The sequence below is a fragment of the Engraulis encrasicolus genome, chromosome 8 (genome assembly GCF_034702125.1).
Source record: "Engraulis encrasicolus isolate BLACKSEA-1 chromosome 8, IST_EnEncr_1.0, whole genome shotgun sequence".
NCBI classification, from domain to species: Eukaryota; Metazoa; Chordata; class Actinopteri; order Clupeiformes; family Engraulidae; genus Engraulis; species Engraulis encrasicolus.
Genome location: NC_085864.1, coordinates 42,926,461 through 42,943,632, shown reverse-complemented (window position 1 = coordinate 42,943,632; position 17,172 = coordinate 42,926,461). Strand labels below are relative to the sequence as shown.

Sequence of the window (17,172 nt, the reverse complement as noted above, 5' to 3'; positions counted from 1 at the left end):
CTTAAGATTAGAGGGTTGCAGGTTCAAATCCCACCCTCACCTCCTCCCACATCTCCATCCAATAGCTGAAGGCAAGGCACCTAACCCCACATTGCTCCAAGGGCTGTTACCAAACATCTTCTATTAGAGTAAGATAGCCCAAACTCCGTCCACCCAATGCAAAGGAGTGTGCTCAAGTTTGGTCTCCTAAATCTAGATTTATGCTTCGGACGCATAGCCTCTGCGTCTGTCCGTTTGCTGTCTATGCGAGTCCACGCCCCCCTCTCAGAGGCTCTGCGCCCGTCGTCGAGTGCCTCGAAAAAATTCTAACTATCCGTCGGACGGACGCGGAGTACGCAGACAAAAGGGCGCTATGATTGGTCGTCTCGCTACTTCCTTGTTCTGTTCTTGTGGCAGCGCAATGCCAGTAGTTCGCGAGAGCAGAGCTGTATTCTGTTAAAAACTTTATTAATGCCTTGTGTGTAAATATGTGTAATTACATGAAGCTACAAGCTAAGTAACAAACAATGCATCAGTTGAACACTCGTGGCACAATGCCTGCGGTTTTACTACTGCTCCTCCACCGAATGTAAACACATCGGCAGAATCAACTGTCTTTACATGCTTGCATTTTCTGCTCGTGAAAACAGACTGGGTAGGCTATGTCAAATAATGATACCAGTGCATTGCCTTTGCGATTTGTGTGAAAATACCTAGCTAACCGGGATAGAAAGCAACATTGCTTAATAATGACCGCAGTGCTTACAATGTAGTGAAAGTAGCCTAATCGCGCAATTTCAAATGTGGCTCGCGACGAGACCTCGGACCTCGCAGAACTCGCAGATGCATGAATACAATGTTGGTATTAAAAAAAGGTTGAGAAACACTATCCTAACCGAAGGTCTCCTAAAGGGGCATTCACCCTGACATTACGTGGATCCAGGAAATGCATGTACTTGAAGTATCTTACTCTAATATAAGATGTTTGGCTGTTACCAATAGCCTACCTTGTAAAAATACCTAAGTTGCTCTGGATAAAAGGCGTCAGCTTTTGAAATGTAAACGTTGAAATGAAATGTGATGTAACAACTATTACTATATATCGTCGTGTCAATTTGTTTTACACACCATTGGCATTTCAGCCACCATGATAAACGCCGACAGCTGTGCGGAGCTCTGCGACCTGGAACTCGATGATGACTGTGCGGAACTGGCCGACATGGTGGCGGCCATCAACGTGTCGGGCAGTCGCATCACGCCGCCCAATGGCCACCGCCACAAGCTCACCCTGTCGGACAGGAAGCTCTCGCTGCAGGAGCGCAGCACCTACCAGGGCAGCACGGGCCGCATGGCGCGCCGGCCCACCATCGAGTCCAAACGTGTGTCTATATCAGACGGAGAGGTGGGTTGGGAGGGAGTGGGTGTGTGTTTATGTGTGTGTGTGTGGGTGTGTGTGTGTGTGTGTGGGTGGGTTGGTGCGTTCAGCATATAGCTCAGCACTATTGGGGGCAGGGGAGTAGTCCTAAATCATGGGCCCTATGCACAAACCCATCCTGGGCCCTCAATAAAAAATCCGGTAACACTTTATTTTAGGGATACATCTATTAGCAGTAATACATACAATGTGTCTGTATAAGTAACTTGTAGGCTAAGGCATATATAAAGCAAAATCAAGCATTTGTTAGGCATGTATTCGCAAATGTCTTGTTCATGCACAACAAGGGATTTATTACCAATTTAACCTTAGTAAGGACCTAGTAGGCCTTAGCGTTTGCTTAGTACATGCCTTACTAGTTACTTATGCAGGCATTAACATTGTATGTATTAGTGCTTATAGATGTATCCCTAAAATAAAGTGTTACCAAAAATCCTCCTTGTGGGCCCTGCCTTGTACTGTATTATTCTGGGGGCGCTGGTCTCCTTTGGCCCCCAATCCCCACCCCTGTGGACAAATGAAAAATATTGTGAAGCACTGTTCCACCTCACCGCAGAAATACACCAGTGGCGATGCGATTCAAGCGACAGAGTGTAGCAGCAAGCGATACAAGCGATTGAGGAGACAAGAGTATGTCCGTACAGGCAGAAGGCAAAGCATTCAAGCATTTCCATTGGCTGTGGTCACTGACCTCTATACAGTCATTGGCTGTCGCGGCTTGTCGCCGAACCGCGTCATAGAAAGTTGAAAAGATTTCAACTTCAAATTGTCGCGCTCGTCGCGCAAATCGCTCTAGTCTCCAGAATCGCTTTTGTCTCTCGACTCAATACAAAGTCAATTACTTCCGTCGCTCGACTCGCTCAGATCGCCGCTGGTGTATTTCTGCGGTCAAGAGGCCTCACTGTCAAAACAGTAAAATTGTCAGTGAAATCAGGATTTCACTTTCACATTCATCCATATCCGCCATTGACACACACGGACTATTGCAAGTCTGTCTTGCCTTTAGATCTTAAAGGAACCATCCACCCTTTTTAATTTTCACATATTTGCAGTATTTCCAGGCATTATTCATGAATGTGCATATCAGAATAACCTGCATAGCTTAGCATAATCACTGGAGGTAACTGGGCCACAAGTGATCAGAGGACAGGATTAAATAGTTGTTTTGCACTCTGGTGAATTTTACATTCATTTTAGAGTAGTTTATACGTAAATTTGATGATGTTTTGTTTGCTCCCACAGACTTGCATCGCTACACTTTATTTGACTATAATTTGGTTAAACTAGGCAATGCAAACACATAGACGAAATACCCTATGTATTCTCCTATTTCACTGGGACTTACCTACATATGAGCAGATTCTTTAAATGATGTGGACTGTTCCTTTAACAGAAGGTTAATTGTTTTAGGGATACAGTCTTGGTTTGGTGTTTGGTGTTGGTCAAGGTTGTGAATATAACACAGAGTTTTGTCTGGATTTGCAGGACTGTGTACAGCTTAACCAGTACAAGCTGAAAGATGAGATTGGAAAGGTATGTTTAAACAATGTGACAAAAAAATATACAGTATACAGTATATATATATCTGACAACCTGTGAGCCATACCTGTGTGAGCATGTTTGTGCTGTTTTTGAACCGACCTTGTTTCTCTTGCACAGGGCTCCTATGGTGTGGTTAAGCTGGCCTACAATCAAGATGATGAACAATATTATGTAAGCCAGTCCATTCCTAAATTGTATTGAATTATGAAGGCTTTCTAGCCATCCTGCCCTATCTGATAAAAAGGCTTGAAAACCTGTAATGCTGATTTAGCAGAGAGCCTTAACAGGGATAGACAGTGTTAATTCACCGTGTGTATTCAATACTTAGAGAGTTGATTTCACATCCTCTAGAGTGTATTTGGTACCAGAGTACTCTCTAAGTGTTGAAATAACACTGCAATTTTCACTTTGTTGTGGGGAAGCTAAATGAGAGGTAATACAAATATGGAATAGCCTATAGGAATAAAAAAGACTGCTTTCAGGGAACGTACAGGACAGGTGCATGCTTTCAGGGAACTTACAGGTGCACCGTGTAGCATTTTAACCGTTTATTTCCAGAATTCATGCTGCCCATTCACAAATGTTACCTTTGTCATGAATACTTACCAAAACCATAAGATTCTACATATTCATTAGGACTGCACTTTTCATACATGATCTTTTGAATTTCCAAAAATAGAAATATTTAGCTACAAAACTCACTGTAATTTGGTCATACTAATAAATATGAGTTAATAACTAGTAAATATTCATGAAAAGATACAATTTGGAAATAGACAGCAAAGTTTCATTGCGCAGCATAGTTACAATAACTTACGTTCTCTGGCCACCATCCTACGCAGTGCACCTTTGAAGAACATGATTTTGATTTCTCTGTTTCTGCATTTGTACAGGCAATGAAAATGGTTTCTAAAAAGAAGATCTTGAAGCAACATGGGTTTCCACGTGAGTTTGGATGACCATTCTTGTAATGTCAAGAAACAAACCCCTAAGACGAGTGATCTTGTTTAACAAGGCATAGTTTGACCATTTGTCCCACACAGTGACCAATGCATGTAAAACCTTCTAATACAGGTAAATAAAGTAGGTTCTACGATGGCCAGACTCTTAACTGCTATAAAGTACTTTTGTATTCAGAGTATTTTAAATATTATTTTATATGACATTACATTACATTAAAGGGGTATGCCACTATTGTGGGGCTTAATACATTTAAAACCGTAGACTGGGGTTTATAAAGGTGGTAAAGTGTCTTATTTTTCATGTTAAGCGTTGTCACTTAAAAGAAGGAATATGTCGCTAAGCTAGTGAAAGTCAATGGATCCGTGTAGCATTGTAGCATTTTTATCCAAAGTGACTTACAGTTATTATTTTTCAGGGTATTGCTTAAAATCTCTGGAGCAAGGTGGGGTTAGGTGCCTTGCTCAAGGGTATTTCAAGCATGGGTGGAGGTGTAGGGAGGTCAGGGGGAGTTTGAACCTGCAACCTGAGGCGCCAGTTCAGTTAACATGTGAGTGTAGGATTCGGAATGGATGCTGTAATCGATTGAATCTTCAAGCAGTCACATACAGAGGCATTGTATGAACGTGATCAAGACACTCCCTTTGCATCTGGATCCAGATTATAGTCTTGAATAGACTTGCTGTCATGAAAGCCAGGCTATCACAATAGTTTCCTTTGAAAGTAGCTAATAGTGTGTGTGTGTGTGTGTGTGTGTGTGTGTGTGTGTGTGTGTGTGTGTGTGTGTGTGTGTGTGTGTGTGTGTGTGTGTGTGTGTGTGTGTGTGTGTGTGTGTGTGTTTTGCCAGGCCGTCCTCCACCTCGAGGGCCCAATGAGAAGAAGCCAAAGACATTTGGCCCTCTGGATCGCGTCTACCAGGAAATAGCCATCCTCAAGAAGCTTGATCACCTGAACATCGTCAAACTAGTGGAGGTAAGGGAAATAGTTACTAAATACAGAATACAGCCTTCGAAAGAAATGAATGTAGTCTGATGTGTTCTACTGACTTAGTACTGCTTGGTTAGGCATAACCTGCCAGATGTGTATAAAATAGAAGTAGAAGTACTCTTGCGGGTGTAATTACAACACTACATAATCCGACATGGTCTATTTACCAGTTATTCCATTAGTGGAGATAAAGGAAAGGGTCACTAAATACAGATTGCAGCATTAGAAATAAACTTATTTACAGTATAGTGTGTATCTGTATATACACCATTTTCCCAATTGGACCTCATGTTATGGTACCCCTGTAATCCACAATAATTATGCAACAGTGAAATATAACACTGTAATTAATGTAGTCTGATTTCTTCGTCTGACTGAGTACTGCTTGGTTAGGCATAACCTGCCAGATATGTATAATATAGAAGTAGAAATACTTTTATAATTTCAACACTAGTACATAATCTTACATTGTGTATTCACCCGTTATTCCACTGTACCTGATGACTCTGAGACCACTATTACTTTATACACTGTTGTAACCTGTCATGTTGTAAGGCTTTTATCCAATAAGATATGTGCTTTAATTTCTAGGTACTTGATGATCCTGATGAAGACAGTCTACTAATGGGTCAGTCTTTTATTTTCACCTACAGCTCGGACCGCTCTTCATTACTTAACTATCCCTTATTTCGCACCGAACTTTAACTCCATATCTAAATGAAAAAAAAGAAAAAGACTTTGTGACATTATTTATGAGTTGGAAGAAAGAAAGTATTGCACAGCAATGTAATCTTGCTGAGGTGCTCCTGGCCACCTATGGAGTCACACATCAATAAAATAAGATGTTGCACACTCTGAAACGTCAGTTCATCCCGTAAAACATGGAGCAGAGTGTGCGGTGCGGCATATTTATTATTTTATTAACATTTTGTGAGTTGGCCAAAGTAATTTTATACATTTCTCATTTCTTTTTTTCCCTTTTTTTTGCAGTATTCGAGCTTGTGAGACAAGGGTGAGTACTTTGTGTCTTTAGTGCACTATTTTACACAGCCTGTTCATTTTATTGTACACCACATCAGTGGCTTCTACCTATAAAACTGCATAAATCACGATGTGTTTGTTTATTAGGCCGGTAATGGAGGTCCCCACAGATATCCCCTTCATTGAAGAGCAGTGTCGCTACTACTTCAGAGACATTGTCCTTGGCATCGAGTACTGTAAGTGCCCTTCCACACAGAGCTCACTGACATTTACAATCTAATACAAATTATGATCTTATACAAATCCCCAATTTACAAATCCTCCACATTTGCACCATTAAATAGCTCAGGTGTGTTTCATGAAGGATAGGCTACATGTCTTTAGGAATATATTAGCAATATCTCTCACTCAATATCTGAATTCCAACAATAATATCACACACATACAGCACAGTACTACACAGTAAAAATACAATGTTAATTCAAAGAGAGTATTCATGGACCAAATGCAATCTAGACTATATTAAATCAACAACTCTGTATGTGTTGAATAACACTGCATTTTTTGCTGTGAAAAACCTGAGCTACTTGAAATACTACCCATGTGTTGTTTGGTTATCAAGCATTTTAGTCTAATTACACTTACTTACACGCAGTAAAATATGCAGTGTTCATTCAAAATGTACAGACTACCATTGGATTAACACTTATGTTTTAACTTGTCCTTAGTGCACTACCAGAAGATCATCCACAGGGACATCAAGCCCTCCAACCTGCTCCTGGGAGATGACGGCCACATCAAGATCGCCGATTTTGGCGTGAGCAACGTCTTCGAGGGCACAGACGCCCTCCTGTCCAGCACGGCAGGAACCCCAGCCTTCATGGCCCCAGAGACCCTCATCGACCAGGACGAGAGCTTCAGCGGCAAGGTAGACAGCAGGGCTGATAGTATTCAGGCTCCATGCCTGATTTCAGGCTTGACAGAGTTTGCAAAAATAAAAACATTGATAATTATTAGCCATTATGTTATTCTTATCTCAGAAAGTGTTACAGGTTCAGGGTTTTCTTCTACTCTCAGGCTTGAATAATGGTCATACACTATTAAATGTTTGAATAATTTGTCAAAATAGGCCTATGGTACGTCACTATGCAGTATCTTGTCGTCGTCGTTAGAGCAGGGGAAAAAGTTCAGGCTCAGGATTTTTTTTCACTATCACCCCTTGGTAGAGTAGGAAGGACTGCACCAGAAACTATCTGTAGCCAATATAAGGAGATGGAACATTTCAGATCGCTTCCATAGGAATGAACGAGGGCAGTTCGTTACGCTGCATGCTTGCACATATCCCACCTGACCGGCAACAATAGCCAATTGCTTGCTACGCTGCGTTGTCATTTATCCAATCATCTCGCCGCCTCGACTCACCTGCTCTGACTAATCTGAAATTGCGCCCCAAATTGCACCCCTGAGGCGTAGCTAAGATGGCCGCCGAGTGAAAGGAGTTATTCTAAATGAGTTTGACTGCACTTTGTAGAATATCAAAGATTCTCAATATGGTAGCAAAGGTATTATATGGTATCTGTGTGATTCACGCAATAAAATATGATCAAGTCATCCATCACAAGGAGAGCTTCAGTGGCAAGGTAGAGTACATGGTGGAAAATGTAGTGTTTATTTAACACTTAGTGGGTGCTCTGGGTTCAAATGCACTCTAGAAAGTAGAGATGCACCGGGTCCTGATTTTTTGGATCCTGCCGGATACCCGGATACCAGATCCACTGCTTAAGATCCTGCCGGAACCGGATACCGGATCCTATGAAAGGGTTGAAACACATAGCCTACTCGCACACGTGGGCCCTTTTTATTACGCTGGCTCAAACTATTTTTTAGACTCATTGGCTTACTGCCACACTGCCTGCACTGGCCGCTTCCAAAGTTCTTTCACTCCATGCAGCAATTGGGGTTGTGAAAGACTGACTGAAAAACCTAGGCTAGAAATCTTGGATCTTGGATCCTGTACATCTCTGCTAGAAAGTGTTTAAGTTGACTCTCTAAGTGTTGAATTAACACTGAAACTTTTAATTTGTAGAAAGGACTGCACTTTGTAGAATGAAATATTTTCAATTTGGTAGCCAAATCTTTGTACGCGTCACCAATGCCACAACGTGTGGTCGATTCTCCTAAATGGGCGTGAATTCTCACATGTTCCTCACTGACCTCCAGTCATTCTGATCTGAACCCCGACTAGTTTCCTACGGGGGCATGGTAGCTCATAGACATGGCAGCTTGGAACCTATATCGTACTGATTCTGGAAGAAACTCCGGTAACACTTTATTTTAGGGATACATCTATTAGTAGGCTACTAATACACACAACGTGCCTGTATAAGTAACTTGTAAGGCATGTACAAAGCAAAATCAAACATTTGTTAGGCATGTATTCGCAAATGTCTTGTTCATGCACAATAAGAGATTTATTACCAATTTAACCTTAGTAAGGGGACCTAGTAGGCCTTAGCGTTTGCTTAGTACATGCCTTACAAGTTACTTATACAGGCATTACCATTGTATATATTGGTGCTAATAGATGTATCCCTAAAATAAAGCGTTACCGAAACTCCTTATGAAGCCCTATCAATCGTCTTTTGTAGATTGACATTTATGAGGAGAAGCAGTGGCGTACTGCACTACTGTACTATATCTTGAATGGGCCACTCATCCATGAGGACCCAGGTTCACTTCAAATCCTGCCTGTGTTTTTTCCTTTCCTGGTTAGCACCAGATCTAATCACAAGTTAGACGCACCCTGTCTCTCAATCCATGCACTTGAGCACTTCGGGCACTGTGTTTCAGTGTGTAGGGTGCTCACGCTGAAAATTTCGGTTGAACCAGTGCACTGAAAGCGCCCGGATGATCCCCTAACAAGGGCGAAAACGCAGTACTTGAACAATGGACACTGCACACACTAAACAGTCGCCATGTTGACAAAGACACGGAGGAAACGTGGCGTTTAGTTCTGTAGAAGAATTTGGTCAACAGTCTCATAATTCTGTAAGTAATGTTGCTGAGACACCAACCAATGCCAAGCCAAGTATTGTATGTGTGACAGTTGCCCTTTGGGATGAAGGAAATGTAAATACAAGCACGAGACGCTGTGCAATGTAAACAGTAGCCAACCGATACTATGCACTAACCGCCAGTGCACTGACACAAGTGCGTGGATTGAGACACAGGGACAGTCTGGAGACCTGCCTACTGCAAATCCCATAGGGGGTGTGTGGTTTACGATTGATGATGGCTATTTATTGGGTGTTATGAACGTCTATCATTTGGCAGTCATAGCCAATCGTGTCAGGTGTATCTATTCAAACCAGAGCCATACAGAGGGGAGAGTCGGGCAATCTCCACTGTGTCCAAGGGCCGACTTCCGCATTAGCAAAATTAGCTGTTTAGCGTCTCAGAACTGCTTAATCGTTGCGAATGTTAGTGCCTAGAAGTGGGCGTAGCACACAGCAAATGCGATGCGATGCAATGCAGGGAATTTGACAAGACTTGCTGTTCGTAGTAATAACTTCAGATAAACATCACAGATGGTAAAACTGTTGTGATTATCATTACCGAGACAGTTGATAGTTTACATATTTGTGGTGATTACCCCGCAGTATAGTTCGTTAGTCCTTATTTTTGGCTTTTTATGTGGTGGTTCTATGTTGAGTCTATGGAAAGACAGCCGCTTTAGGCACGACCTCGATCTCGTTGAAAGGCGGGGCTGCAATTTATTTCCTGGTCCTCCATAACTCTCCCTCTGTATGGCTCTGATTCAAACAAACTGCAGTCATCACCTGTCCACGCCTCCCTGCTCTCTGATTGGAGAGAGACCATGATCTGGAACTCTCTTTTAGATCAGAACGATTGTGCAAAGCGGCATGGGATTTCCCGGGCTATCATTTCCCAAACCAAACATACCTCATATCTCTCTCTACCACTTGCTTCCTGTCATCATCTTTACTTTCCTATCAAAGGGAAATTAAGCTCAAAATTATGCTTATAAAAGAATGACATCTTTGAATATTTGACGAAGCTGAAGAAGCATGCGTCGATGCCACAGCTAGATAACAGATCCAGTCGGGAAAATCTATGTCATTTAAATCCAACAGCCTCGTCTACAGGGACTTACCGTACCACGACAATAGACTAACAGGATTGACAATAATGATGTAACTGACAACATGGGACCAACACGTGATGTCATTTCTTGAGCAATGTTACTGGCCAAACCAGCGGTGTAGTCTACTTATTTGAAGTGGGTATACTGTACTGTATATCCTAGCATTTTCTGAAGTGGGTATACTGTATATATTTATACTATTCTAAATAATGGATCAATCAATTTTAAGTGGGTATACTGAAGAAAATTTAGAAGTGGGTATACTCCGTATACCTGCGTTCTACGTAGACTACACCAGTGGTTCCCAACCTTTTTCTTAAGGGACCCATGTTTTTACTATTGTAAGCTTTGGTGACCCAACCACGTGAGCGCCCGCACGAGACACAAGTCACAAGTCACAAGACCTCTGCTTCCTGCGAAAACTAATTTTAGTTATTTTATTCCTCAATTCGTCTTTGGTCAAATATAGAATAAATGTTTAATGTAGCACTTACAATTTGTTGCTTCTATGCATTTATTAGTTCAATGCTTTGTCTTTTATCCCCTTAAGACACGGCATTATAAATAAGCTGTTACCAGAATGGCAATGACCAACTCGTATTTCATCACTAAAGGCCCTGTGCACTGTCATAGTAGTGTAGTGCTATAGTAATTAACTTTCAATGACTATTACAGCGTGCCTCAGGAGGTACAGCGTTCAATAAGGGGTTAATCAACATGGGTTATATATATTTAAAATGAAACCCCTTAAAATCAAGAGGGCTCCGCGACCCCCTGTAGAGCTTTGGCGACCCATAAGGTGGGTCCCGACCCATAGGTTGGGAACCACTGGACTACACCACTGGTCCAAACGTCTTAATTGTCTTGTTTTTTCTCCTCTTCTTTTCAGGCTCTAGATGTGTGGGCCATGGGTGTCACTCTATACTGTTTCGCCTTTGGAAAGGTTTGTCCTGTTAAAGAACTATATCTGTGTTCTGGAGCTAAAACCTACCTTTCAGAATGGTGTTTTTATTTTTGTCCACATGCTGCATTTATGTATACGGTATGCAAATAGTTAAAAAATCAACCACATACGTATAATTAAGACCTAGTTATTGCCAGCTCTGCCTGACTGAATACTGTTGTCACATTTGGGGTTATTGTCTCATTTGGTTTGAGGGTGCATCAAACACAGTTGGGGATGGGGGCGGGGGGTCAACAAACATCAATGGCTGTCTCACAGACACTGTGTGCATTTCCGCCCTCTGCCTGGCAGTGCCCTTTCGTGGACGAGTACATCCTGGCTCTGCACACCAAGATCAAGAGCAGCCCTGTGGAGTTCCCCGACACGTAACTATCCTCTCCTCTCTGCTCTGCTCTGCACACATCTCATTAGGCCTGCCAGGGACAGTGTTGCCAGATTGGGCTGTTTCCCGCCCAATTGGGCTGCTTAGGATGGCCGTGTGCGGGTAAAAATGGCATTTATCAGAAAAACCCGCCCACTTTTTGCCATAGACATTAATAGAATTGGGCGGGATTTTGTGCTTCTAGGTGGGTTTTGAACATTTTTTGGGCTGGAAATCATCAGCCTCATCTGGCAACCCTGGCCAGGGAGGAGGACACCTACCATATGGGCTCAAATATATTACATGACACCACACTACATTATGAATTACATTACATTACATTACATTACATTACATTACATTACACTGCATTGCCCTAGGCACATGGAGCAACATAGATGCAGCATTCAGGCTCATGAGAATTGAGATTTCTTATTAATAAAAAATGTGGGTATGTTAGAGCTGAATGATCACAATATAATGCAATAGGGTTTTCTTAGCTTTTATATGCAACTCATGGCGTGTTTGTATATGCTTCAAAGGCTGAGATATTTAGGTTTTTATAGGCTTAGGGCACCTTTTCTCAAAAAGGGCTTGGGCATTTAGCAGGCATTTCTTGCAGGTGCCCTGGCCTAAAATTGGTTAAAGAGGGCATACACAAGACACACGTGTGTGGAGGGATAGAGAATAAGCAAGAGTTGAAAAATTCAGCGCAGCAATGGTGCAGCACAATGTTGTTGAGGGCCGTTGTGAGGAAAAGCACTTACAGGAAAGAATAGCCTTCACAATGATTGAGAGGGGTACAACTCTTGTATAGAAACTGGTAGCTTTACTATTTTGAGATATTGACGGTGAACAGTTTGGACTTCTATATGTACTATGTTCATTATGTCTAACAGTTAAGCCAAGTGTTACGTTTTTCTTTAGTTTCAGACAAGTAAAAGTTTTATCCTTTACCTGTTTCAACGGTGTAACGTTTTCATCAGAGGTTACATCGTCAAAACATGTCAGGTGAAAGACAGAACTTTCTACTTCTATCAGGGTAGGCTGCTATGGCTTTCTTGTTTTGGGACACACCAGTAGAACTTACAAGGAATGGGTTTAGTCAGATTATGCATTTAGACAGACCTTTTAAACATATTTTGGGCTGGTATTGCCTTTATTGGATAGAATAGTGAGAAATAGTGACAGGAAATGAGTGTGAGAAATGAGGAAATGAGGTGAGGAAATGACGTGCGGAAATGACGTCGGGTCGGAATCGAACCCAGGTCCCCGGATTTATGGTACGGTGGCACCTTAGTCCACTGAGTCACAGCGCCCCTTGATCTGCTCAGAAGTGCCAAACACACTTAAGGAATCACAATGAAACTTGATGTGGCAGCGTGTTTGATCTGCAATTGTGGTTTCATGTTGTCTATTCTTATTCTCTCGACTTGTCCAGGGCTATTATCAGCGAAGGCTTACAAGACCTCCTCCTGCGGATGCTGGACAAAAATCCAGAGTCCAGAATCTCCATACCAGAGATCAAGGTGATAAACACAGACAGAAATGATAGTAATCACATCTAGGATGGCCACTAACTCACCATAATGTTTCTTTTGGATTATGCTTATCATTGGTACAGCCCGCATTGGTTTTCGCTTCTAAGCGGCTCTGGACACGAGTGTTGTTTATGCTTCACTCATGGTAAACCCTTTAAATACTGTGTAGGCCTTTCTTAAAATTCAAGGATACATTTTTTTATGGAAAAGGAAAACTCAGACCAAAATGGACTTAAACTTTGGTAAGGCTATTAGTTTTCTTGCTTTAGGGAAGGGAATATGCTTTTTATTAGAGTGAACACTTTTGCTGTTGTGTACATACTGTATTTAAAGACTACATCAATTCAATTCAAACTCAGAAATGATGATACAGTGCTCATAGCTGCAGTCAATTCATGTCAATGGACTGTATATCGATAACGAGATGTATTAGGAAGTTGTGCCCAGCTACAACGCTACAAATTGCTCTCTCTCTCTCTCTCTCTCTCTCTCTCTGTACGTGCATGTGTGTGCATGTGTGCGCCACAGGTGCACGGGTGGGTGACGCTGTGTGGCACGGACCCCCTGCCCTTGGAGGAGGACCACTGCACGGTGATAGAGGTCACTGAGGAGGAGGTGTTCAACTCAGTCAAGCTCGTCCCCAGCCTCTCCACTGTGGTATGCAACAGCGACCTCTACTGGCAGTATGCGAGATGACATGCGCTACCCCTGTCAGGCCATGGCACAGTAGCAAAGAGAGCATTTTTTTGAATTAAGGAATGCTGGCAAGTAGTGAATATGAAAAATGTACATTTTTAAATCAGACAAACCAGATATAAAAGAAAGATGTTGAAGGAAACACTGCTTGTACTGAACTGACGACAGTGTACTGTAGTGTAAGGAAAGATATTGGCTTTTTTTTTTTTTTTTTACAATTAACTACATTGAGATTCAGATATTTTTTCATCTTTTAGTTTTAATTGTTGGTGCTGGAGTTTGACCAATGATTAGCAGTATTTGGAATCCCAAATTTGGTCACATGTCTTGCCTCCATAAAAATCTTACAATAACCCCACAAAAATGTTTGTTTTGATTAAGTGAAGTGTTAAGGCCACCATTCTGGTGGATTCAACACAGGATGTGACGAGTTGCGTTTATAGCAAGGGAGGGGAACCTATGGCCCGAGGGATGTCTACTTATCTTATTAGGCCCCAATATAGTTTTAATGCTATGCAGTTAACAATTACCTGTTTTGTAAAGCAATCTTAAAAATTACATTTCCAGTACAATTAAGTTATATATTCAAGGGACCTAGTGAAGGTGGGGTCTGTTGTACAGGTGGCCACCTTCATTATGGGCCTAAAATGCAGGGGGAAAGCTCCTCACCCCTGGATTATAACAATGAATTTCATTGTTATAATTCAGGAGTGGGGAACTTTCCCCCAGCACTGTTGGCACTGCATTGCACTGCTCTGCACTTTCAAAACCAATGTATGTTGGACTTTACGCTCTGAGGATGTTTTTTGGGTCTGGGAGTAGCTACAGAGAATCGCTTCTGTGCAGCAGGAAGCGATACAAGCGATTGAAGCGACTAGAGTATGTCCGTTACAAGAAGAACGCAAGCATTCAAACATTCCCATTGGCTGTGGTCACTGACTTCTATACAGTCATTGGCTGTCGCGTCCTGTCGCTGAACCGTGTCATAGCTCATTAGCATAACATAGCCAGGAGTTCAACTACAAACTGTCGCTCTCGGCGTGCGAATCGCCTCTAGTCTCCAGAATCGCTTTTGTCGCGCGACTCAATACAATACTCGCTCCTGTTGCGGCCTGTGTACTTGCCCGGTAAGACAACACTTTTCTGTTCACAGATTCTGGTGAAGGCGATGCTGAGGAAGCGCTCCTTCAGCAATCCCTTCGAGATCCCTGGCAGGAGACAGGGACGATCTATGTCTGCCCCGAGCAACTTGTTATCGTGAGTATTTATTACACTTTCAGCTTTTGTCATAAGTGTTCAGGAATGCTGCACGGCTTTCCACAGACATTTTCAAAATTCATAACAATTTCACTGTCATTCTAGGCAACATTAATATGGTTCCCATTCACAAACTTGAAACAGTAATTTACCAACACCATGAAATAGTATTTACTTATATTTATATAGTATTACATTTTACTTTTGCATATACAGTACATTAAAGGGCGCCAACTGCCATGTCCATGTGCCATTTGAATGATGTTACTTAATTAAGGACATGAACAGTTCTGAAATTATCATTGCCCTCTCATTATGACCATATAAACTCACAATGGCTATGGGTGTTTAGTATGATATACATTGTGGCCCTGGCCAGTTTGTAGAACATATGGGAAGATCTTTTACATTGAGCAGCTTGGCTTTGTTACTTGGAGACAAGTGCATCCTAAGAAGACCATGTATTTAGCCATGGCCTTCAGCTCACAAAATCAGTGTTTTAACTTTGTTTTCCCTAAAAATGTTTTTGCTTGGATTGCTTTCTCCAGTGAAATGATCAAAACAGGTGGCTTGAGGCCCAAATCAAGGCAAGTGTTCTTCCTTTGTTTCCTAATAATGACCCTGATTAACTCTGAATTGTAATATTGTAATACCCATAGTCTGCTGTCACAGGGTAAAATAGGCAATGTTAAGCAATGTTAAACATTACGTAATGGGACTGATTTAACATCTTCTAGAGTGTATTCGGCCCCAGAATCTGTGAGTGTTGAATTAACACTGCATTTGTACTGTGTACATATCACAGTAAAAAGAAATAAACATACGTTCCTATAAGAAAGTTATTTCAGAGCTTGCACTGCATGCATGATCTGCATGTAACGCCTGCAGTCTGTCATGTTTGTTTTCCCCTCAGATTCAGCAGCAGTGGAAGTAGGGACGGGGAGCTGCAGGAGGTGAATGAGGGGACTGATGATGCCTTCCTCTGAAGAACTCACTGCACAGTTAGGCCGACCGCACACTGGCTCCGACAGCACTGCGGCGTACTTTTGCTTCCGACAGAATTCGGACCCCCAAACCCAATTTCACACGAACATTGCATTGATAGTCAATGGGCGGCGCCGACAAAATAGAACTTGTCTTAATTGCTATCCGACATCGGCGAATGTCCGCGGACATCGGCGGCAGTGTGCGTGGTTCTATTGAAAACAATGGATTTCGATCGAATTTTAGCTGAGCAGTGCTCAGCACTTTTTCGGAGCCGGTGTGCGGAAGCCCTTAGTAGGACCACTGTGGAAACTCCCTGGTGGAAAGACAGTGCGACAATCCGATGACCAAGATTTATGTTACGTAAAGACCAAAAAAACACCTGTGTGTGAGAAACGGATGAAAAACACACTGGTGTATGGGAAGCATCTCAATGAGGATACGGACACTTTGAAGACTTTATTTGTGTCACAGTGACAAGTCTCTGAGCACTGCTGAGCTGTGGCAGGAAACTGACCTGTGAGATGTTCGTAGGTACATTTCCCTCTTCCCTGCGCATCCATTCGGCTTCTTTACATGCTGACACATTTATGCAAACGTCTCCCTAAGCCACAAGTACTGTATGTAGCACGTGTGGTGCATTTTGAGCTTCTGAGAAAAAAATGTGTGTAGGTTCACATTCTACATTTTGTATTTGTGTCCTCTGGTTTCAAAGCGTGAACTCAAGCGGCATGTCAGATGTAGTGTTCTTCTACAGCAGCAATGAGATGTAGATCTGTTTTCACTGTGTCCAACACTATAGCTAGCCCGATCAGGGTTGCCAGATGAGGCTGATGATTTCCAGCCTAAAAAATGCTCAAAACCTGCCTAGAAGCACAAAATCCCGCCCAATTCCATTGATTTCTGTGGCAAAAATTGGGCGGGTTTTTCTGCTAAATGCCATTTTTACCCGCACACGGCCATCCTAAGTAGCCCAATCGGGCGGGAGACAGCCCAATCTGGCAACACTGAGCCCGATTCGCGCGGGATAAATATTACCCATGGACCACTTATACTACGCAATTACCCCCGCACCTCTGTGTTATTTTGTTTAAGGTAATAAAAGTCCTGTGCGAATCGGGACCCAGAGGGGGGTCCCTGTATCCCAAGGTTGAGAACCATTGCTGTAAATTACGAATTGGGAACAAGTTCTAATGCTGAACTTTTCAGAGTGCTATAGATTAGAAAATACATTATTAAAGGACAGTGCACTATTTTGAAAACCTAGCGCCTTTTCTCAATTGTCTCAAAATGTTTGCTGCTCTCTCTCTCTGTTATTTG

At 42.3% G+C, this 17,172-nt stretch overlaps 1 protein-coding gene across 1 annotated transcript; it reads left to right on the top strand.

The window, feature by feature from the left end:
* Positions 1-1,126: 1,126 nt before the first annotated feature.
* camkk1b (calcium/calmodulin-dependent protein kinase kinase 1, alpha b) lies at positions 1,127-15,854 on the top strand. Its single transcript, XM_063204633.1, has 16 exons — positions 1,127-1,381; positions 2,900-2,947; positions 3,074-3,127; positions 3,850-3,901; positions 4,764-4,888; positions 5,495-5,531; positions 5,894-5,915; positions 6,032-6,120; positions 6,613-6,812; positions 10,939-10,992; positions 11,305-11,378; positions 12,816-12,903; positions 13,444-13,572; positions 14,765-14,868; positions 15,417-15,455; positions 15,782-15,854. Exons 1-16 carry the CDS (start codon positions 1,127-1,129, stop codon positions 15,852-15,854), a joined length of 1,443 nt encoding a protein of 480 aa, XP_063060703.1.
* The last annotated feature ends 1,318 nt before the right edge of the window (positions 15,855-17,172 follow it).